A 24,649-nucleotide genomic window follows, 5' to 3' on the forward strand; every position below is an offset into this window, starting at 1 on the left:
ACCTGGTTTGACGTTTTGTTAATAGTCGAAGAACTTGAAACCAAAGCTGAAGAGCCTGCAGAGGTTGGTTTTCTTTTTTTTTTTTATAGACTGAAAACTGTACTTAATCTATAGAGCAATATCTGTTTGGTCAGTTAAGCAGCACTTTGTGTATTTCTTAAAAAAAAAAAAAAAAGCTTCAAGTCTGTCACATTGATTTGTACCATAATTAGTAATAAACAATTGTTTGACATGAATTTTGTGTCATCTTTTCAGTGGAATGTACATATTTGGTCAAAGCTGAGTTAAGGCGGGAATCTGACTTTTTGGCATTTATTTTACCATATAATAAAAAATTATTATAAGAAATAAATGTATAATGTCTGTGAGACAAATATACCGCTATAGCTAAAGCAGAAGAGCTACATCAAGTGATAGCTATAGATAAATGCTAGCAAAGTAGATCAGTTTCACTTAGTTTTTTTCTTAGGTAAGTGGAAACTATGATGAATTAACAGTATCCGGTGACGTACAGTAATTTATTATTGATTTAAATCTTGGTAATTCCATTTACATCACTAACTCCAATTGTTATGGAAAAAATGCATGAACTCCTGCTAAAGCTAACTAGCTTGATAAAGTAGCAGTAAATGCGTTCTTAATAAGCTATCTCCAAATCACATATTAAAACGTATTTAACCGCAGATTATTGTATTATTGATTTTAATCTTGGCAATTCTGCTTGTTATTCCACATAATTATATTTGACACAAGCTAAATTAAATCATAAAAGAAAAAACTAAACTGCTAATGGTAAGTAGCTTAGCAGAGTGGCAACAACCATTAGGTTTTGAATTTTTTCACTTCAACTAAAATAACATTTATAATTTATTACTTGTTAAATTGTATTATTGTATTATTTCAGTCTTTTTAATTCAATTTCTTACTTTACATTACTAAATGAGGAAGTTGCTAAATCCAGGGGAAAAAACACGCTGAATTCCTGCTGACAGTAACTGGCTTCAGCTTTTTACTCTAATGAGAAGCACGCAATTTGGTGTTTAACTACTTTTAAATCACATATTTAAATGTATTTTACTGCAGATTAATGAATTTCTTATTGATTATAATCTTGGTAATTCTGTTTGTTCTTCCGCATAGCTAAATGAGGCAGTAGCTTATACCTAAATCAAATCACGATAGAGAAAAAGGTTAGCCAAATTCCTGCTAAAGCTAAGTAGCTAATAGCAGAGTAACTGGCATCTCAGTTATTGATTCTAGTGGAAATCATGCAGTTTGGTGTGATTAAGTTACCTTAAATCACATAGCCTATTTAAATGTGTTCAATTGTAGATTATTATTGATTTCAATCTTGGTAATTCAGTTTGTTGAGCTACATAACTATCTGAGTCAGTAGCTAAATCCAATCATGATAAAGAAAAAAAGGCTAAAGTACTGCTAAATCTATCTCAGCATTTGACTACAATTTGGTGTAATTAAGCTAAACAAATTTAAATGTATTAAATCATAAATTCATTTTTAATTGATTTCAGTACACTGTCAATTTGAACTCTAGAAAAACAGAATACATGTAATCCCTATAACCATGGACTGATATTCAAAATTACAATTATTATCCTAGTTCAAACTGGTTCAGTTGGACAAGAAATTTCATTAGCAGATCATGTTTTCCCTAAAGATTGTCAGAAGGCAGACCACTAGTTTTTATTGCAGGCCTGCAATAAGTTCATTACAATATTTCTATATTTGTTATGCTTGAAAACTTTTTCTGTATTAGTGCTCTCTCTTTCTAAACCAGGATAGATGGATGGACGCATCCACTTTGATTTACAGCCATGAAATCAAAATTTTGTGTTCCATAGAAAAAGAGTGTGATATAAGGTAAAGGCTGATGTAGAGGTCAAAAGTTTCGGTAACATACAAATATTCTGAAAACACTGCTGACTTCTCTTTTCATCTTTTCGAGCAACACACAGAAGCCCAGTTATTGAGAACATCAAATAAAATCAAACTTGTGCTGACTCTCTCTCTTTGCGAGGTCATGTCCAAGTGCATGTTAAATCATCCTGTACAAACCTTCATGTTTAAGGTGGTATACAGTTGTTTGACATTTGACCTATTGTTGGTGGATAGATGAATGAATTTAACTGTCTATTTGATGCGTTTAATGAGAGAGGAGTCCACAAACAAAAAAAAAGAAAAGAGTCGTACATACAATATTTAGCAATTTATTTAGATTTCCTTGGGGTCAGTAGAGAAGAATACATGTCAGGTTTGCTTCTCATCAAAGCTTCATATGTTTGCCTCACCAAATAACAACAAGACAAGTGTAAAGAAGAAGAAATATATAAATAAACGCAGAGAAAGCCTTTTGAAACTAAACTCAAAAGTTTGATACAGCTTCCCTGTCCATGATGCCTTTGAAAAACGGGCAGGCAGCTGAAAAGAAAGTAGTAAATAAATAAATAATAATAATAAAAAGCACAGACAACATAAATTATTAACATTAGACTGAAAACTGATGTTCAAGATGCTTTTTCGTCTTCCTTTCAGCTCTCTCTCCCCCCCTTTCATTTCAAAACACTAGATGTATTTTTGAGTGGTGATGGGTAAGGTGTATGCAGCTCCAGCAAGTTATTTGATATTCTTTTGTTTTCTATCCGCGCCATTTTCATTGTCTTTGCCATTAACGATGTAATTGTGCAGATGCAGCTCCTGACCCATATCTGTTTTCTCAAACTGTTTGTATTCTGCTGCTGATAAAAGTTTGCTTTCTAATCTCCCTCTGCCGCGGCACAGCGCTGCTCTTGAATGTAGAGTAACAGCTCAGTTAAAAGGAATCCTAACACAGATATTATGGAGTAAATGTCAGGGTTGGAGCTTTTTATCAGTCATTCTCCGATGTGAATCTGGTGAGAATGAGTAACACACGAAAAGTTTTGTTGCTATTCGTGCGCAGTTCCAGGTTTTATAGCGTCTTTGATCGAACAACTTAAATCTAAAGTTGAACATACTACGAAAAAAAAAAAAATCTCCTTCCAAAAGCCTCTTGATACTTTTACCTGATTAGATCTGAGGAAATCTACCCACATTAGTTCTATAGTCAAACAAGGAGAAAATAATCTACTTCATGACACCTGAAATATTTTTTATTATCTATTTATTTATTATCTATTTTATTATCTATTTCCACTCGCAACTCAAACTATTTAAATCTACAGTATGTGACCTACACTTACATACTCACAGATCTCTGAAAATAGCTGCTCACAAATCATATTATGAGTCATGTCACTCAGATTTACATAACCCCAAAGCTTGTCTGTGCATCAAAAGCCCGAGCTTCATCCTTACACTCTCAATTTAGATAAAGAAAATGCAAAAAAAAAAAGATTAACAAGAGGAACAGAAGTGGATCCTTCTTTCAGGGTTAGACGTGTAATAGGTGCTGTGTATTTGAATATCAAGAAATGTACTTATACTTTAATTAAAGGCATTCCTTAACTTGTGAAAGAAAGATTATAAACAATATATTTGTGCTGAAACATGTCGTCTTATTGATGAGTTAGTTAATTAGAACTACTTTGATAATTGAATAATCTTTTAAATGATTTTCAAGCATAAATAGAGAAAAAATTCTACACATTGTCAGGTCACATTTTCTTAGGTCTTATACTGCGTCTCTTTGCATTATGTAACAGTAAACTGCCCTGATGCCCACACCTCTGAAACCTAAAGGCCCCAGTCTCTAATCCCAGGCCTGATAGCCTGGGATTGGATTATCCTGGAGATTACCGTGATAGCATCGCTACAACATTATCAGGGCATTTTTTTCAGACTTGCCAAAGCCACAGAAGACATTATCCAACCTGTATTCACATGTTGCGTGGTACCAATGTAATAACCAGTGAGCTGATTCTGATGTGTAAAAAAAGTAAAGCATGTAGTAAGCAGATATTAAGCGCAAAAAGTAAAAAGTGTTTCCGACAGTTTAAACAGTTTAAACAGAATCAAAGACTCTGGTCTCAAACTGTCTGACTCGTTGAAATAAAACATTCCTGTTCAACCTGCAGCCACCTGAAATTGTCCTGCATGGGGAGAGGGAGGCCGGATAGAAATATTATGACATGTCGGCGCTCCAAATGGATTATGTTTCAATATCAGTCAGGACACAGAAACAGAGAGGTGGAGGGAGAGAGTTCATGTGTTGGATGCAGATGGTTTTAAATTGCTGCCTTTGTTTTCAATCAGGCATGAAGCATTCACTTTCCTTATCTTTCAGACAATGCGCGGTGGGCTGATGTTCTGGGTAAATGAACTGTCTGTATATCCCTCACCCTCCGCTCCTCCGCCTTCTTGTTTTCACTTCCTCCTCAAGGTTGAGATGTTGGTACACTGACTGTGAAGCCCGAGCTGCTCAGGCATCTCCCACTTTGCTGCTCTGCACACCCAGATGCCTCTGGGGGTGCAATTACCAATCCTCACATGCAATCGAGGTTGGCCATGCATATGATCCCTTTTGCTTTCACTGTTGTTTCTGTAGGTGGGGGGGTGGGGGGGGGGGGGGTTCTGCTTTTTTTTTCAAGCATTATTAGCAATGACACACTGTGAGGTATTTGCAGGTAGAGGAGTTAATAGCCCGGGTCTTTACTGAGACACCTGTCTGACTTTAGCAGCTGATTGCATCGGCCTGTAGTCCATTTAACTTTCGAGCAGCCCAGTTTTTGGATTCGTGTCTTTGAGCTGTGATGTCTCTGTTTTCTAGCTGCTTTAGCTCAGTGTTTCTGTGCGGGGATTCTTGAACCATGACCAAACAGGTGAGAATGTAAGACCCTCTCACTCCACACGCAATCCCTGCTTAGATTTCTATAATGAACACAGTGAACATGCACTAAGAAACACAAGGACACAATGCAAACAATCCTCATCATCAAAACACTTATTCATAGTCTGTCAGTGAATGTCTCTGCTCTTATTGTTGCCTGCAAATGAGATGATTTCTCTTTTAATCTTGACCTTGAACATCATAAACCATTTTTACTGAATTTCATCTGATATTTTCCACTTGAAAGTCATCAGGTTCGAAAAGAGAGAAACTTTTATCATAAATAACTCTTTTTAAAATAACTACTGACTTACTTTTCTTTTGCCTAACTTTGATGCCAGCAGTCAATATGGGAAAGTGGGTGTTATGAGTTTCAAATAATTTTGGGAAACAAAACATAAACATAAACTACAGCATTTCTTTGAGCCTCTGAATTCTCTGTTTAGGGACTGTGTGAAAGTTATTAGTGGAAGATGTGGAGGATCAGAAAAGAGGGAAAGTTATGTTTCTTTTTGCTTTTTGCTGAAAGAAGGGCAGTCTGACTTTTTGGGAGGGTAAGGCCTCCGAACTTTTACCTTTGACTTAACATAATTCTGGATTTACAGTTTATTTCATTTTACGCTTGTAAGAAATTATTTTTGAAAAGATCAAATAATTAAGTCAAAAAGATGTTATTTGTCATGAAGTCATAAAGGTGCATTTTGCCGAAACATGAGGTTCAGTCCCCCTCCCCACCCCGATCATTTTTTGTACAGTCCCTTACCATAAACTTTGCAGGACCATAGCCAGGATTTTAGAGTGAGGGGATGAATCCATGCCCCCCAATGCAAATACCCAGGCCCCCAAAAATTCTGACATCAAAGACATCAAAAAATAATCTCACATTTTTTTTATTTTTCATATTTTATTTAGTCAGTTAAAAGTTTTCGCAAACTGTATTTCTCGATTAACATATTTAACATATTTGCTCTTAATCAAATTATTGCAAACAAACTGACACACTATGAATACGGAGCTCTTGGGGCCATTTAGGGTCCGGGCCCCTGGGCCAGTCGCCTGCTTTGCCGTCTTTGCCCGGTTTATTTTTCTGTTAGGGAAACGCCAAATTATTTATTCAGCCCAAAAGTCGGCAGCTGTAAAATGTATGAAGTCTGGAATCTGGTCACTGATGCTAGTCGTCAAATCATGGGCTCAGTCTGAAGTGAGGAAGTCAAGATCTTTCTTGCATCTTAATCATTTAATATCTGACAATATCAAGGCTGATATTTATATTGATATTTTCTTTATTGAATTTTGGTTCATTTTCCTCTAATCCAGCAGCACAGTGCATACTGAAGCTCACATTAAAACAGTGATGGAGGAAGGGTGTATCTAATCTGACATTCAAATCCTTTAAGTGAGAAAAAGTGTAATGTAAATATTTAAATCACAAGGAAAAGTATTTAAAAGTATTATCAGCAAAGTATCAAAAGTAAAAGTTCTCAATAGGCTGTTGCTCTTGTATTTGGTCAAAGTGGAGTTTGAACTGTTTTATATACGGTTGGATAGTTTCATCTATAACAATATATTTCATTTCATAAACTCATCATATATTTTCTTTGTTAAATCTTAATTTGTGAAGTAACAGTAACTATAGCTGCTGTATTTAGTATTTAGTTACAACAGAACCTGCATGCGCCACAGTTTTTCAAATGGTCCTGTCCTAAAATATTTTGTATCTGTGTTTTGTTTGACATCTGTGTAGAGGATCTAAACGCTAAAGCAGCTATCATCATTATTTTTATATTAACATTGTACCAAATAACAATGTGGGGTTGAATCTGCCAAAACAGAGTCAAGGTTAAACCTCAAAATGCTATGGGAAAAAAATGCAAAGTGACCGCACATGATGCAGGGGTTGGTGGGGGGTTGGTGGGGGTGCACACGGGGCCCATTGTTGCATAATCCATATGGCTACAGCTCTGCTAATGTATAGTAAAACATGTTGCAGAAATGTAGTTCTTCATATCTAAAATATGACCAGATCACACCTCCTCCTGAAGTACATGATTATGAGTTAAAAGCAGCTGATTTCCCCCGTCAGGTAGTTTGTAAGCAGTGCTCGGAAATCCCTTTGGCAAAGTGCAACTCTCTTGCACATGGGTCATCACAGCTTTAAGAGCCAGAGGAAAATAACTGGCCCTGCCCTCTATCATCCTCTCATCCCGCTGACCTCTACGTACAGGATAGTATACTTACAGCACATACAGAGAGATGGAGAGAAAGAAGAAGGGGGGAGAAGAGAGAATGATTGCATATCTGAAGGCATCAAGAGAGTAGATATGGATGGCAGAGGAGTGACATGGTCGGACACATCTTTGCTTTCTTATTAGTGAGGGTCTGTACGGACACTTTGGGCCTTTTTTGCGGGGCCATGATGAAACCCCTCTTCGTGCATCTGTGGAAAATGGCCAGGGGGAAATCACAGATGAGAATCACTCAAAGACAGGGAGATGTCAACAGGCCCATAATGATAGCTGATGGCCCCAGAACACTCTGCCCTTTTCCCTCTCAGCCTTACCTGCCCAAGTTGCACTACACTAGAAAACATAATTAGAGGTAAAACAGAGAGACGGAAGCTTTATCTCTGTGTTTTCTGTAAGCAATGATCTTTGTTTTATACATCTGGGAGTCCTTTTTTTCCTTCCCAATCTCTCTTTCACTTCATGGAGAGAAGGAGGAGGAGGAGAGCTCCCTCTGTGAGATGCCAAGGTGCTCCCAGTCCATTGTGCTGCTGGCTGTCAGGTTAAATTAGGGAGTACAGGCTCCGTGAGTGTAAAAAAATCAATACTTGATGGAAGATTGCTCCCCGGAAAATCTGTTTTGATTCCAGGATTAATTCTTGACCAAAGGCTCCAGCAAAATGACATGCCATTAGCCTGAAAATGAACACATTCTGCAGTGGAAATTGGATGGAAATGTGTCAGGTGATTGCCCCGGCTGGTTGTTTCGACTCTTTGAGCGAGGGGACTGAAGGTGTGGCTGCCGTGAATGAGGCCTCCAGGCCGACTCCATTTCCAGAACAGAGACAACTCCACCGTGGCCTCTGGGTATTCTCAAGGCCATTGTTGTCCAGCGGCTGCAAATGCATTCCACCAAGGTGAAATGCATTTGCCCGCCGTCCGGCCTCTCCTGTGTTTTCCATAAAGCATGGCATGAAGAATGAGAAAATCTGACAATAAAACAAGGAGGATTTTTTTTTTCCCCTCTCAGTGAGAAAAAAGGAGGTGAGATGCATTATTGATGAGTCAATAATGTGTTTGTCATGACAGATGACATTTTCTTGTTTGAAAACTTAAACAGGAAGCTGTACAGATGCACTGGACAGTGATTTGAACAGCCGGAGCGTTCAGGCTGCACTAAACATTTGTATGAATTTGAAAAGTGTTTGATTAAAAAAAACAAAAAAAACAACACAGGACATGATTTCTGACACGTGAACCTGTTTCTGACTGAAACATGTTGGATTTATTTATTTGTCTGTAATGTTAAATTACAAGATTTCAGTCCTTATGCATTTTTATCTTTGCCTGGATCATTTTTTCTTACTGAAAAGTCTTTTTATTTGTTGTCTAAAACATGGATGTGTCTTCATAATGCATATGCATAATAACATTGTTGTGTATTTTTCATTATTTGTGTTGTTTTGTTTAATTCCACATCAACAGAAACCTCAATCATTAAAAGATCAACAACCAAGAGCTGAGGCAGAAATTAATTTTTGATTTGATTTGTTTTAACTAAATGCAAATCAGTTACCTAGTATTAATAAGTTACATTGATCAAATAAATGTAAAAATACACATGCCACACCCATGTGACATTTTATTTTACACTGTTTTTAAATGCTTTAGGAACCTTTAGTAATCATCTTTTCATAAAATAAGATTTTTATATTATATATTATATTAATATATTTTTTAAGAGTTTTTTTTTTCTTTTTAGCTTAATTGTCTGAACCCATGTTGGATCTTTCAATTTATCTGGAAACCTAAAAATCATCAAATATGCAGATAAGATAGATTTCACTGTACAGTAATGAAACACTTTATTTATCATGATTCATCTAAAACCTCATTAACCTTCCTTTTCTCTGCTTCATGACTTTAGTTTGTGTTAATGTTAGAAACTGCTGTGTTGCCTTGTTGCTGTTCATGAGTCTGTTTTATGAAAATCAATCACAGTTTTTATCAGGAGGCTGAAAATAGACTTTAAGACAGAAGCAAAACACACGAAACAAAAAATCAGACTTACTACAGAGAGGCATCAGAGAAAGAGTGTGATGATTATGATGAGGATGATGATGAGGATGATGATGATGACGATGATGATGATGAGTGATAAAATTATTAGGCTGTATGTGAAGGGAGTTGATCGTGTGTAAAGTTGAGCTCTGATGCATGTGGATGTTTGATGGTTATGAGTCTTGCAGTGAGCCTTTGTGAACCACAGTCAGTTTTACAGTGAGGTTTTAGCGCCCCCTCCAGGGTTAAAAAATTACTACTATCATTATTATTACTATTTGTTGCGTCATGTCGCTAGATGGCAGTACGCACCACAGCTTTCAGCCTCTCATTTCAGACAACGCCACAGAAGTAGTGTGCGTTAAAGGAGAAGTACATCCCAAAACAAAATAATCTTTTTTTTGTTTTGCACTTTTGCACAATCGACAGCTTTTGAAATAATAACACAAAAAACTTACATACATACTTACATATTTAAATTGATTAATAGAGTGGGCACTTATAAATAAGCAGGTGCTGGAATAAGTCATTAATTAATTTTAAAAGAGACTGAGGGACATGGACTCCTCCCTTTTCAACAATGGGTATAGTATTTATCTACAATTAAAATTACATTTTGGCGGTGAGATGTGTTTCTACCTGAGTTGGATAATATTCAAATTAATGTGATCAAGCGTTAAAGAGTTAAAGAGATCCAGATGTGGATGTAAAACCAGACTTTTTGGTTAAGGAGCATTAAGGTGAAGAAAGGAGTCTCTAAAAGCACATTTAACAACTTTCACTGGTCCAGTTTAAAGAAAAGTGTAACTGTTATCTGTAATCTCCTGACGGAAATGTGAAGAATAAAAAAAAGCTAAGACTACATTCAGTTTTTTTTTAGGAATATAATTTAATTCGAACATATAAATGACTAGAAATATAGAGTCAAAATAATGAGGATGACAATGACAATAATATATTATTTCGTTTAAAGGTGGACTGTCCCTTTAAGGCGGAGGATGATGATATACAGTTAGCTAGCTGTTGCTGTTGCTGTTGAGGCAGCTGAGTAGTCTCATGGTCGGTCGTACACATGCCACAAAAACACTAATAGTCGTCTTTAAAACAGGTTTTTAGTTTTGAACTAAAGATGTCTTGGTTCAAAGCCGTGTCGTACAGTGGCGACGATGTCTTCGACGAGAGTGGGGACGACCTCAGTCTTCAGAGGAAAGAGTGGATCTCCAACATGAAGAAGCGAGTCAGGGTAAAGCGGCTGTAGCCGACCTCTTCTACCTGCTCTCATTTACTCTAAATACTAAACTCAGTGGTTAAATAGCAGCTGTTACTCTCAGTATGTGGTCTCATCAAAATAATGACATTGACAGAGTTGTGTTTAGAGTGATATTGTGAGTCCTTTCTCTGATAACTGATGGCGTGGCTGTCACGGACAGGACGGTTTTGTAGACGGGATTGATGCCGGGGAGGAGGCCGCACTTCAGGTCGGGTTCAACCTGGGCTTCAGGGAAGGAGCTGCTCAGACTGTGGCTGTGGGTCGCCTTAAAGGAATCGTAAGGTAAACAGTCATATTAGTGATCACCTTGATCAGTCATCAATTGATCAGAGCTGCTACTAACAGTTTCCCAGACCCCCAGAGTTACTCTAACCTGTGACGTCTTACCAACAGATACCTGAAAGACACTCAGTTTACTGTCACTAGACAAAGATTAGAAGCTGGGAGCACCAAATGTTTGTCATTTTTGCTGGCAAATGATGGATATGTGTACTTAAAATAGACACAATACATTTATGAAAATAAATAATTGTATAAAAGAGGCTAATGATAGACTCATAGCTATACTTTGAGCTGAATATACATTGTACCGTGGTGGTAATATAACTTACAATACATTTGTGCAAGTCAGGTGGATACATAGAGAACTACACAAACCTTAAAAAATAAAATTAATATGATATATAAGAGATTTGATGCATATCAAAATTAAAAAAAAAACTCATTGGATCTTTATGTTTGATACAGACTGGTTTGTGTCAGTGGTTCCCAGGAGCCCCAAGATAAGGGGTCTTTAAATAGGACACAAATGATCATAAACATCAGATATCTTATCGTGTGATTTCTTTTTTTTTCTTCTTCTTCTCATAACTATTTATATTGAAAAATGGTATTTGGTTATTTAGAAACACTCCATTAGGAACACAAGGAAATCAGAATAAGAATAAGTAATGACTAGCAGTGTGGTGACGCTTCACTGTGAAGACCCAGATAAGAAAACTTAAGCAGCATCACTATATTTCAATAAGCTAAATCCGAAACTAGATCTCATATCACAGTACCAATAAGGTCACATGTTTTTTGATAAAAAATTTTTTAAATGAAACCTGTGCTAAGAACTAGAGGCAGAAAATTAGTTTTTAATTTTCTCTTTTCTGAGCAGAAACCTTACCCATATTGAAATGATCCTACATGGAAGGTATTTTTTCTCTATAACTGAGTTTAAAAATTGTTACGGTTTTCAAACTGTTAACAAGACAGAGACTGAAAGTATGTTGCTGTGGCTATTTTTTTTCTTTAAATATATATTTGGGCAAAGATATCAGGTGATTTAGGTGTTTCTGCTCAGCCTCTCCATGTTTTTTCAACTCTTTAAAAAGGATTTCTGTGTATGATATTCCCCCGTAATGATTTCAGCCTCTTTCTTGCACGGAAACATCATGAGTCTCTTTTGTACTGACCGTTATTGAAATCTCTTTTCTGTCCAGCAGATGCCAGTCCCAGTCACTTCTCTGTGCCATTGTATCTGACACTGTTGCCTCTTTGTGTGTCTCATCACAGTGCTGTATGGTGCTGGTGCCAGATCGGGCATCCGGAAAAGCCTGTCCCAGCCAGTGTGACTGAGCTCCTGCTACAGGTTTCACAGTATGAAGACAAAATGACAGACGGCATCAGGAAGGCTTTTGAGAATCCTCCTCCCAGTGTGAGCGACGTCTCCGAGAGCATGGAGGACCTGGTGGTGGAGCAGGCAGATCAGGGCTGTTGTGGAGGGGGATGTGAAAAGACAGGCTGCTGCAGGAAAGAAGAAAAAATGGACCTGGATGTTTCTCACCAGCCACAAAAGCCCTGTTCAGGGTCCACTGACTGCTCGTCCATCTCAGGTGAAGGTCTTACCCTCCTCCTCCAACACACCGTGGATGTAGTGTCAGAGCTCGGACTGCCACAGGAGCTGATCAGTCACATACTGGAGCTGAAGAACATGAAGTGACTTAAGATCAGGGACCAAAATCACAGCAGGTTCAAAGGATGACAATACTTGAATGGGCACATAAACTATGAAACAAAACAGATTACAAGTGTAAATTTCTTACACATTGCAATGAAGTATTTTTGATGTATATAATGTAAAATATGATTTTACATCTTGTTTTTTTTTTTAAATAAAAATGGATTTGCTATGTTTTACTGCAGCTCTGTTCTCACACTTTTTTGTTGCCCAATGAAATGAAAAAAATGTTTTATTGCCCCTAATTTATTTAGATATGATTGTAGAAATGAAGAATTTCCATTAGTTTGTTCTAATATCAAGGAAATGTTTTGGCTTTATACAAAGCGTGTGTCTTTCTTTAAATTCACTTTCACACATCACACAAAACCATAAGGTAGATTTGTAAATATTTTTCTGTAACCAGTTTGGCAGAGTTTAACAAGAGAACCCAGTGAAGGAGTTAAGCTTCACATATATTATGCTATCAGTTTTTTTTCTGAAACAAATCAAATTTTTGATTTGATGCAAAAGTCTCAGACACAGTCAGAGTCGTGGGTATTACAGAGGTAACTGGAGTGAGAAGTGGTCAGACCACACATAGACCTAAGGTCAGTGCCAAATTTTTTGAAAGGTACCATGATACTAAGAATTGATAATTTATTACTATAATACTAATTGGGATTTTTTTTTGTTTTTTTTTTAACAATGTACCAAAAATATTCCCAACCCCAAAACTAAAGATTTCAATTTGCCATCATATGAAGTTGGGACTAGTATTTGAGTTACGAGTTCAGTTCCTGTTTTGACATTGGACTAACCGATTAATTGACTAATTGTTTCAACATTAACGCCAAAAACACACCGATCTCAAACAATCTACCCAAGTGTATTCTGGTTTCCGAGGAGCACTAGAAGGCACCAAAACTCCCGGCGCACATGAGTATGACGTCATGCGCTCGGACCAAACTGTGACCCCGCTGCTCTGGCTATGCTAAGGGTTCGTACCAACAGATGTTCCGCAGAAAACACAGTAAATACCCGCTTTTTATGAAATGTGCCGCATTAAACGATGATTGTGTAGTCACAAGAAAAGGTAACCACTGTGGTAGCGGTGTTTCTCATGAACGGCGGTCACTCTTTAGCAGCGCATGTTTGTGTTTTAAGTTTACCGCAGCTAGCTGGCTAGCTAACTTCAGCTTGTTTTCCAGCTAACCAAAAGTGAAACAGGAAGAGGAGCTACATGAGTGCAAGCTCGTGGAGGACGGCTCCAATAAAACTCAACCGAGGTATGTTTTGGACATAACAAGATGTTAGTACGGCAGTGACAGGTGAATGTGCGTGTGAAATGTGCTGTTACCTCGTTGTATTGACACTAACAATGGGGTGTAGCCATGACTTAAAATCTTCTTGGTCTTACACCAAAATCTGTGACCCGAATAGGATTTTTAGCCACGTTTCCACTGCAAAATGATTTTAATCATATATAATTATAATGTTTTTGGATAAATGTTATTAGAATTTGTTCCCACATAGATAATGTCATAAATTTTGATGGTTCTTCACCAAAGATTGTGGCAATATGATAGTTAGATACAGAGAATGAGTCACAAAATTCAATAGCTGTGATAGCACATATTGCCGTGCAATGGTCTGTCTCTAGAGCAATAATTTTTTACCTATACTTAATTACAATATTTGTTATTTTTCATACAGCTTTTACATTTAATTCACAACTATCAAAATTTGTGAAACACTACAGAGGTACCATGTTTGGTAACGCCTACCAAAATACATTGTGTCATTAAATATGATCTAAAACATTTGCAGTGGCAATTAAATCAGAAACTATTAGTTGATTAATTGGTAATATAGTTGATCCAGAAAATTAATCAGCAATTATTTTGATAAATGATTATTTGTGTCAGTCATTTTTTCTGGTAACTCTCTGGTTCCAGCTTCTCAAATGTGTGGATTTAATACTTTAACTTAACGCACATGATTGTCTTTGGGTTTTGGACTGTCGCTTATGGTTGTGGGAACTCATGGGCTTTTTTTTCATTATTATTATCTGACATCTTATAGACAAAACCACTAATTGATTAATCGAGAAAATAATCTTTAGGTTAATAAATAATGAAAAAACTTCTTAACCGAGTCTCAGAATATGCTGTAACACCAGTGGCATCACACACTAAGCGTTTTAATCTTTCATGTATTAATGTTGCTTGTTTTGCTTTAAGGTATCAACCTTATTACCACATGTAAACATGGTTGCTTCCTGGCTTTAGCAGCAGCTTGACCATCTTCATCATGGACTCCTGAAATCTTCAGGCTTCAGCGACTCATCAGGTCGCTTGCGGTCATTTTGGACCAGAGGTCACCGTTCAGCCTACAACCTGTCTGACTTCCTGAACAAGAGGGAGCAGATGGGGAACTGCTGTTGTCCCGCTAAGAGTCCCTGTGGCAGTGCGGAGGAAAGAAGTGGTTTACTGGAAGATGATTCGAAGGCCACGGTGCCCACAGGTGTAACAGTAGTGGATGGTACTTGTGGTCCTGACGGAGATGATAGCATGAGGTGAGATAACCTTTTCCTTTTTTTGGCCTTCTGAGACATTTAGCCTCCTTTTTTTCTCCCTCAACCATCCTTGTTTTACTGTGTGGTTCAGTTACATAGTGTTACCATGTGAAAAATCCAACTCAGTGGTTGAGAGTCCAGTAAGTTGACCTGAACTTCCTGTGTGACTTGATAAAAGATTAAACTGGTGATTTTATGGCACACAATCTCAATTTTCCCCAGTGGGTTTGTGTTTCTCAGACTGATATTACTAAACCAACAGAACAGAACAAAAAATATCTCTGTTTGTGGAGATAACGGATTCAAACATAAATTCTGAGTATGGTAAACATTTCATCTTTGTGGGCAGAATGTAGAAAAATATGAGATGACAAAAACGACCTTCAAAACTGTAACAAGTATTATAATAACATTTAGATTTCCCCCTAGGTTTTGTGTGGGTTGTTTTGTGACCAAATCAAAGAGTAACATACAGAGCGCTGAGGTCCTTAATGGGAGTAGGGGACTTCCAGAGGTGTTAAAGGGTTTCAGGATGAGACAGATTTTTTTTGGTATTTCACGCTCTAGTGGTTGGTATGTAGAGAAACAGATGACTATTTTAATTATGGGTCTCTCACTTCCCCCCCCCTCCCACGTACAATATACAAAGAATCTTGAAACATTTTGCTGGAAAATTTTATCTGTGGTCACATATCTACTCAGGCTTTCTGTTTATGAAAAGGGCTTTTACTCATTACTTACTTTTACTGGGTGTTTTGTTGTATTATCTCACATTGCTTATCCTCCTCTGTGTTATGCTACTCAGGAAAACACCTGATGCGGACAATATAAAGGTGGAGGAAAAGGCTGAGGCTGTTCAGGTGGAGCAGAGTCCTGAGAATGGAGAGTCCGAGCCCAATAACACTCAGGAGAATGGACCCTTGAAGAAGGAGAGCATTCAAACCGCAACGCCTTCTGACTGCAAAGGGTTTGGACTTAAAGAAAACTCCACCAGAGAACAAGATGAAGAGATGAAGGAACCTCCAGACAACACTGGACAAGCTGAACCTCTGCAATGCACTTTACAATCCCAGCAGAACACCTGTGCTGCAGCTGAATGGGAGGTTTTTACACAAACAAATGTGGCGCTAGGAGAAGAAAATCCACTCTCTGCACAGGACAAAATCCCAGATGGCATCTCACAAACAGCCGAGTCAGTCTGCCCTGTAAAGGCTTCCTGTACCGAGACAACCACAACAACAGAGCACATTTTAGTGAGCACTTCTCATGATGATAAGGAAGAAGCAGGCTCCAAGGCCACTGTTGACATTATTGTAACCGAACCATCAGGGGAGATTTCTCAAAATAATCAAGTGCTGTCAGTGCCAAACACTCAGGTGGATGCTGCAGCTTGTCAGGTCTTTTCCGTCTCTGTGGACAGTCAGGAGATCAACAGAGAGACTCTGAGCTGGTAAGGCATATATAATATAAAATTGAAAAAGAAAGATAAAAAAAAAAACAAATATACAGGAGCATGAATTGGTTGAATTAAAATATCTGTAGTTAGGACAGTCAAAAATAAAAAATCGATAGTTTTTATGTGTCATCCCATGTCATGGTTGTATTTTTAATTCTTTTAATTTAAAAATATCTGTAATTTCCCACAGACCACGGTGACACCTTTAAATGTCTTGTATTTTCTGACCAACAGGCCAAAACCAAAGATATTCAGTTTACTATCATTTGTGACAAAGAAGAGCATCAAGTACTCATATTTGAGAAGTTACATACAGCAAATATTTGACATTTTTGTTTTGACATTTTTGACGATTATTTGATTATCAGTTGATTATCAAAATAGCTGCTTTTGTCGATCAACTGAAACTGAATAGATGAACCAATTCATCTTCGCAGCAAAATTAGGGTTATTTTCCAGACTGTGATCCAGTGTTTCTTTAAATCTTCTAAAAAACGATTCAAATGTAAGAGTCGGAGAAGGGAGAAGTACTTTTCCTTTGAACTGGCGGTAACCCACTGACATTTGCAAACTCTGATGAGGTAAGTTCAAATTGCTTCATTTGAAAAGATCACAAGCCAAAAACATCAGGAACTACTTAACCAGAAAACACTATCAAGTGATTTTTCATACTTCAAAAGATTCCATGGATTATTTATGTACTGGTGGAATCATGTCTTCCGGCTATTATTGCATTTACACTATCTGTCTATTTCTACCAGATGTCTGAGTCAGATTAGCCAACGTACAGTATGTCATATGCCGAGGTCTTTTTTCCTCCTCCTTCTTCTTTTTTTTGCAGTTTTTTCTGTGCAAAGGTCACCATCCCTTCAATCACTATCATGTGATTGTATAAGGCCTTCAGGGACAGTGCTGCAAAATCAAGAAACAAAGAAAGACTTCTTTATGGATTTACAGGATTTTAACTTGATTTATCAAATATTTAATACACTGGGGAAGAATCAAAGAATCCCATATGATTAGTTCTATAAACTGTTAATCAGTTGAATTTCCAGAAAATGTACCATGTCACAATACATGTATCAGTATGGTGAAAATTTTTGATGGACAATTCTTTATGGCCCACTCCTACCTTTGCATTCAGTGAAATACATACCGTAAATCTCTGTCTTTCTGCCGTTATCCTGTGTCCAGTTCTGTGACGGAGGATTCAGACAATGGGAGTTCTTCAGAGTCCAAGCGGGCTGGTTCTGAAGACTTAAAAAGCCATGATGTCTCTGAGTCTTCTCCTGGATCAGAGCCCATGGGACTGAACCACAGCGGTGAGGAGCGAGATTCCTCCATCTCTGTCAGGGAGCCAGAAACCACTCCTCCGGCAGACGCCAGCGAGAGGTCAGTGAGTTCACAGTTTGTGATATCAAAACAAGACACTTGTTTACATAGACTGTTTATACTTGTGGATTTGATTGTCTCACTGTGACCACGAGGGGGCGCAGAGACACCATAGCTTGTTGTACCATTAAAGTCATTCTCAGACTGTCCTGCTTTTGTTTTGCATTGCATATCTCTATGATTCTGTTCTTCATACCTTCTTACTTTGTTTTCTTACCATATTTGTAGAATTGAATATATTATTCACAACATAAAATGGTATTTAAGTAGCACATTTAGGGTATTACTGTTTAAATATGAGTTTAAGATATGGAGAGAAAACTACTGATTCTATATAAAGCAGGAAAAGTAACAGAAATGTGTCACTGTCCAGCTCAAAGTTTGATCAGAATGCAAAACCAGATTCTGAGTGTTCAGCCACAAGCCAGAAGGAGGTCACTTCCTTGGAGAACACCAAACAAGATATTGGGGAGGAAATGATGCCGAAAGTGCAGGATAAAGATGTTCCCAAAGCGAAGGAGGATGATGTGATGAACTCAGAGGCAGGGAACGCTCCCTCAGGGACCGAGACTCAGGCCGGGAACGATGCTGAGATTCAGGAGGTAACTGAAAAAGAGGAGCAGCTGGCAGGGAGCACTGCCACTGATGTCAAGGTTGAAGTGCTACCTGTCACAGAGAAGGAAGACTCTGCTGAAGATGACCTGGGGAACAGGTTTGTAAAGAGAATTTTTGTTTTTTTTTCTTAATTCATATTCAATTCAATATTTTTATCAGTTGAAAGATTGAGTCTGAGAATTTAATACGTCCTCTAACTCTAAAAAGGGATGCTGGAGTGGGACACAACACAGGAAATGACCGTTTAAAACTATGTGGCAATTTAGACTCTATTAATCTTCAGCTTTGACAGATCTTACATTTCATTCCCAGAGACGCTGTTTAAAAAAAAAAGTGGATGTGGTACTGGCATGCAATGCTGAAACGCCACACAGTCACCACTAAGAATACGCAGTTCTCTAGAGAGTGAAAATGAAATGTAGATGGTTTGTATTTATTGTCATGGTGTTGGATATTGGCCAACAAACAAAGAATAAGGAAAATGTTATATTTCTCTGCACTGCACTTCATTTCGTTACATAAGTGTATACATGTTACATACATACTGTTAATATTATTACCTATCTATCCATCTATATATCTATCTATCTACCCATCTATTTATTTATCTATCTAATCATATTTATTTACTTTTTAACACTTAATAATCTCAAAGTAGCTGGGCACCGTAGTATTTAGCAAATATTACCAAAAGAGTAAATAGTGCATTTGTCGGGGACTTTTTTCAACCTGCAGATTAATACACATTTGATGCTCTTGTGAGTTTGTACAGCACTTGGAAGGTTGTGTGTGAGATTGATTCAAAATAAACTACAGTGCACATGTTAATGGTATTTTAGGGACGTGTCACTCAGTGCAACTCCAAATTTATATTTTTCTAATAAGAAAAATATAAATTACTGTCAGCCTTCTCCTTTAAGTGTTGAGTTTATAGAGCTCAGTCGCATATGTGTTTTTTTTTTTTTTCCTTTCAGTGAAGAAGACCTGTACAGAGGGGCTGAGGAGCTGTCAGTGTCCCAAAGTAATAAGCCAGGACCACCGTCTGTGTTCGAAACTACACGTCAGTACATCCAGTTCACACATCTACATAACAGAACTGCATCAGGGATTAAACTGCAGCAGGGATCACAAACAACACCACTTTTGTTTTGTCATGTAAAACCTAGACAATAGTTGTTTTGTCCATCATATCCTCTTCCTCTTTTCTTTCTCTTACTCAGTTTTAAAGGTGGAGGACAGATGCAGTTTGGCCCTGGCGGTGGATATTCTGTCTTACAGCGAGAGAGAGTGGAAAGGAAATACTGCCAAAAGTGCTCTCATTAGAAAGGTTGTTTCCTGTAGCTCTCGGGAAAGAAGTGTTTCAGATTAAAGCCAGTTGTTGTTTTTTATTTTTTCACATTAATGACTGAGAGACTTCCTGTGGTGTCCCTGTGTGCTGCTGCAGGGTTATAAAGAGATGTCCCAGAGGTTTGGCAGCTTGAGGAGAGTGAGGGGAGACAACTACTGTGCGCTCAGAGCCACGCTGTTCCAGGTGCTCTCCCACAGCACCCAACTGCCTGCGTGGCTGCAGGAGGAGGACATAACTGTGGTAAATGTTCACTTTGAAGCGATCGTATCAGTCGACCCACGGTTAATGCTGCGTTCACGCGATGTTGACAGAAAAACACTCCTTGTTCCAACTTGGGAGTGTTCATGGATTCCAAGGTGGTTAGCCCTAGTGCTAACCTTGTACTCACACCAGATAAACAGCTTTAATTAGCTTCTTTGGTCTCGTTTGTAGCAGTTCATTACCAAGTGAGACCACATATAACCAAACACTATAGTTTCTTAAAATATAATGAATCAATTGTATTACTGTTAAAACTGGGTGTTGTTTTATTTCATTTTCATTAAGTCGGAGATATTGTCACTGTTTGTCACTAAATTTGTGATTAAAAAGCTGCATCTAGTATTTATTAGGTACTTTTTTCACTTTCTCTAAAGACCGAATAACACCCAAAAGAAAAAGAAGCATCTTAAAATTAGGGGCAAAATTTTTGACACGTCATTAGAATTTTTGACCTTACTGTATCTGGAAATTGAACTAGAGTTTGCTGGACCTGCCATGCCTGGCTATGCTTGCTCAGCTGTTTAGGGGGAGGGATTTAGCTAACAGTTAATTACATTTGACTGTTAAAGCAAAGAAAAGAAGATATGAATGAAGCAACAAAACAAAAAAAAAAAATGTAATCCACTAACTTGCCTAACATCTGTTTTAATAATGTTACATCTTATCTTTGTTATTCTTTGTGTTTACAGCTGCTGAAACAACTGGAGGCCCAGGAAGCACTGATAAGTCAGTGGACATTTCCTGGAGAGTGCCTGCAGGGAGATGGGACAGGAGATGTTGCAGAGCAGCTAAAAGGCTACATGGAGCTTCTCCGAAAAAAGGTACTGGCTGCAGATCTGCTCACACATGTAAATACGATGAGAAAGTATTTTAAAGACACAGCACAAGTAAACCACAGCACTATTTTTATGCCATCCGTGGACACTGAGGGTATTGATATTCATCCACAGGGCTTTTGGATGTGATTGCTACCATATGTTAAAGGGAGGCAATTTTCTAAATGCTGCACTGCTCCATCCCTCATGGCTTTTTTCCCTGCGTGTCATTAACACAGCCTTGTTATGCTCTAAAGGATTTGGAGGGGAAAGATGGACCCTCAACCTCAAAGAAACGGTTTAACTGTTAAAACCACAGCACCTCTTTACTACAACAGTATGTGGCACTGAGCTGGATTTATAGTCGGCCACTACCACTCGTAGCTTGTGAGGAACTCTAGTGTTTATTGCACACACTTTTTTTTCAAAGTCAGACCTCTGTTGCTTTATGTGAGTTGAGCTGTGTGCTGGTTCTGTGCCTGACTGTATGTATCACATATAGTAACACTTAGAATAGACTCTGTGTAGTGTTATTCTCGTCTGTGCTGCTTCCACAAATATGACTTTTCATGTGCATATACAGGGAATGAAACACCTTACAGTACAATAACCCCTTCAGTAGACACCAGTTGATTTTTGAGGCTGTAGTTTGTGTCGTTGAAAGCGTCAGGAACTAAAGTCAGGAATTAAAACTACACCTTCACATTCATGTCCACTGCATCTAAAGAATCAGTTAATCAGTTAATACTTTAGTCCCAGACCCCAAAGTTACAACCTTTTTTAAATGCTTGTTTTGACCAAACTAATAAATTGTCTGTTTGCTATCATAAGTAGGTTACACTTTCTGTTTTAGCTCTTCATCCACGCAGCAGTTTAGAGTGAAATCAAAGTGTCCTCACACTTGTAAATCTATAATCGGCCAACGTTTGGCATTTGCACTTGATAAATGACTTCATTGAATAAATGTTTATCAAAATAGTCATTGATTCATTTTATTGATTTGTTTCAGTGGCAGGCAGCAGTGGACTGTTCCTCTGATGTGGAGCGGCAGCAGCTGTGTGAGCGAGTGTTTCAGGGTGGAGAAGAGGAGCTTGGGCTGCTGGAGGCGCTCAAGCTGCTGATGCTGGTCCGAGCTGTGGAGCTGCACAGCTGCATGCAGGGCGGCGGAGACGTCCCGCTCTTCTGCTGGCTGCTGTTTGCGCGGGACTCGTCCGACTGCCCGCGTTCCTTCCTCTCCAACCACCTCAGCCATGTGGGCCTCAGTGCCGGGCTGGAGCAGGTAAGAGAAACCCAGGCCTTCTTTTTGTGTGTTTATCACTCAAACACAGGCTCACTTGAAAAGGCATTTAAAGCTTGTACTGAGCATTGTACTGGGTACACAGTAAATTCCTCTCAGACAGGACAGACATTTACATGAACCTTCTGTGGTAAACAAAACGTACTAGGAATTAGCTGCTGGGAGTGTCTTCCTCCTTTGAATTCAAAACTGCTGAACAACCCGTTGTCACGCTTGGTAACGAACAAAAACATCAATTAACGTTCGATGTCTTGAGATCGGGCGTGCAACATTATCCTGAATGGTAAAACATGCCGGCGCTTGTGCTGTTATTTTGTTTTTGTGATGTGATTTCTCCACATCATGAGCCCTGGGGGTGAGGAGGTTTCAGGAGGGACGTGCTACTGAGTGATATGATTGTTATTTTCACTCTCATTCAAGCTTTTGCAGGCACCGTTTCCTTAAAGCATCCCCACCCATACATATCATGTGTTTGAGCATTGTGCTTCTGGTGGAAGTGTTGGTTAACTTCCCTCGTAACCATGCAATTATCTCCCTGCTTTGTGCAGGTGGAGATGTTCCTGCTGGGCTACGCCTTGCAGTGCACCATTGAAGTTTATAGATTGTACAAAGCTGACACAGAGGAGTTTGTCACCTACTACCCAGACGACCATAAGGACGACTGGCCGTCAGTGTGCCTCGTCACAGAGGATGATCGCCACTACAATGTACCAGTCGTAGAAGCTGCAGAACTACACAAGGAGCTCAACTCAAGCTGATTGCCGCTGCAGAGAAATCTCCTGCCATACAAACAAAACACTCCTCAGGTTGATGAAGATGAATAGATTTACACCAATTAAAGGAATAGTTTGACATTTTGGGAAAGATGCTCATTAGTTTTCTTGCGTTAGAGTTGGATGAGAAGATGCCACCCCTATGCAGGGTATCTGCAAGAGATTCTTGGTGGAAGACTTCCTTTCCTGGAGACGTGTCATCACTGTGAGGTTCAACAAGCGAGATATAATGTGTAAATAATTGAGCTTTAGAGGTGTTTTTCTTACCTTTGGACAGGCTAGCTGTTTCTCTCTGTTTGCAGTCTTTATGCTAAGCTAAGCTGAACTGCTGTATCTTTTATACTTAGTGGTATCAATCCTCTCATCTTACTCTCTGTAACAGAGCAAATAAGTATATTTCCCAAAATGCCGGATTGTTTCTTTAAAAATATGCTGATTTTGAGACCCTGTACAAGTTGTGGTTTACACACTTTTGTACACACTGTACTGTATACAGATTTTTCTATTTGGGTATGTGTACATATAGGGGCATCCAATGTTGCGGGCTCATCTCCGTTACCTACAAATTAGTTTGCAAGGTGTCATTTTGAGTTTCAGATGGGGGAAAAAGAGAAGCCCAAATTTCCTGAGCTACCTTGTTATGTTTTACTTATTTCTCTATAAAATCCTGATTAAAACACAATAGAGCTGCCAACAGCTCCAAAAACATTAGATATTTACACTGGGATTTCGGCACTTTGATTAATTTATTCTTTTTCATTATGTCAAAAAAAGAAAAGAAAAAAAAAAGCATTTTAAATGAAGATGTGACCGTCGACAGTGAAACAACTGAATTAGTCTATGAGGGGTTTGATGATTTATCAGGTTTACACCAGACAACGATCGGAGGACTTGGAAGATTAATCGCAGCCTCTGTGTCAGGGGTGTGATTTGTGATGGTCCGTGTGTATGTCTGCAAGTATGTGTGTGTCAAACTCAATGTGTAACATGTTGCCTTTAAACAAGCTGTTCTGAAGGGGAAAAACAAAATGTGCCAATGTTGCTGCAAATACTGGCAACAGTCCGAACCACCAGCCACTGGATTCAGCAGAAAAGGCTTGCTTGGTCCTCCATGTTGCCTTAGAAATAATGCACAATAAGAATGAATGTTGGTTATTTGTGATCAGAGGCATTTTGCCCCACTGTCGGAGCAGGTGATGAGTTAACAGTAAAACATTGATAATGCCATTTGCAGGAATGTTCTTGCAGTCAGATTTTTGGATGGCATTTAAATAAAATGGAAGTACCGTTTTTGTAAAAGTTTTTTTTTTTTTTTTTCTTTGTGATTGAGGTCTCAAGACAACCTGATAACCCTGTAACACCTCGAAAAGCACAATTAATATCGTTTTATCAGCTTGATACCCAATACTTAATTTTATGAGAATTATACACATGATTTTGAACTGATAGATTTCCCCTACAAAATGACTTTACTTCTGTTTGGGGGTTCGCAAACTCCCCTGTAAAAACTGGTTAAATATAATCAATTATCTATAATTGATGTTGACAGTGTTACTGGATTTTTTTCTTTTTTTGTTGTAAGTAGTTGACAAAAAGTAAAACCTCTCTGTGGTAAAGGTGTCCCCAAACATAAGTATTGTCACTGTGGGATAACATACTGTAGATTTCTTTGTCTGTCACTGACTTTTTGGCAAACAAAAGGATAATATAGTTGCCAGTTTATCATGTACATGTAGCTACAACTGATGCAGT

General features: G+C 38.2%; 2 protein-coding genes across 6 annotated transcripts; both read left to right on the forward strand.

Annotated features, from left to right (window-relative positions):
* The first annotated feature begins 10,130 nt into the window (after positions 1 to 10,130).
* Positions 10,131 to 12,542, forward strand: yae1d1 (Yae1 domain containing 1). Its single transcript, XM_022767037.1, has 3 exons — positions 10,131 to 10,351; positions 10,539 to 10,660; positions 11,939 to 12,542. The coding sequence occupies exons 1-3, from the start codon at positions 10,238 to 10,240 to the stop codon at positions 12,363 to 12,365; spliced, it is 663 nt and encodes a 220-aa protein (XP_022622758.1). The 5' UTR covers positions 10,131 to 10,237; the 3' UTR covers positions 12,366 to 12,542.
* A 789-nt stretch (positions 12,543 to 13,331) lies between these two features.
* Positions 13,332 to 24,611, forward strand: LOC111237798. 5 transcript variants are annotated; one of them, XM_022767035.1, is made up of 12 exons: positions 13,332 to 13,362; positions 13,574 to 13,651; positions 14,654 to 14,940; positions 15,746 to 16,390; positions 17,591 to 17,788; positions 18,162 to 18,500; positions 19,378 to 19,463; positions 19,624 to 19,730; positions 19,848 to 19,991; positions 20,702 to 20,833; positions 21,837 to 22,106; positions 22,673 to 24,611. In XM_022767035.1, the coding sequence occupies exons 3-12, from the start codon at positions 14,792 to 14,794 to the stop codon at positions 22,880 to 22,882; spliced, it is 2,280 nt and encodes a 759-aa protein (XP_022622756.1). In that variant the 5' UTR covers positions 13,332 to 13,362; positions 13,574 to 13,651; positions 14,654 to 14,791; the 3' UTR covers positions 22,883 to 24,611. The 5 variants fall into 5 exon arrangements, with proteins under 5 accessions (XP_022622756.1, XP_022622754.1, XP_022622751.1 ...); XM_022767033.1 differs by having other exon boundaries at positions 13,341 to 13,458; XM_022767034.1 differs by having other exon boundaries at positions 13,352 to 13,395.
* The last annotated feature ends 38 nt before the right edge of the window (positions 24,612 to 24,649 follow it).

Source organism: Seriola dumerili, unplaced genomic scaffold, assembly GCF_002260705.1.
Source record: "Seriola dumerili isolate Sdu_G_001 unplaced genomic scaffold, Sdu_1.0 BDQW01001124.1, whole genome shotgun sequence".
NCBI classification, from domain to species: Eukaryota; Metazoa; Chordata; class Actinopteri; order Carangiformes; family Carangidae; genus Seriola; species Seriola dumerili.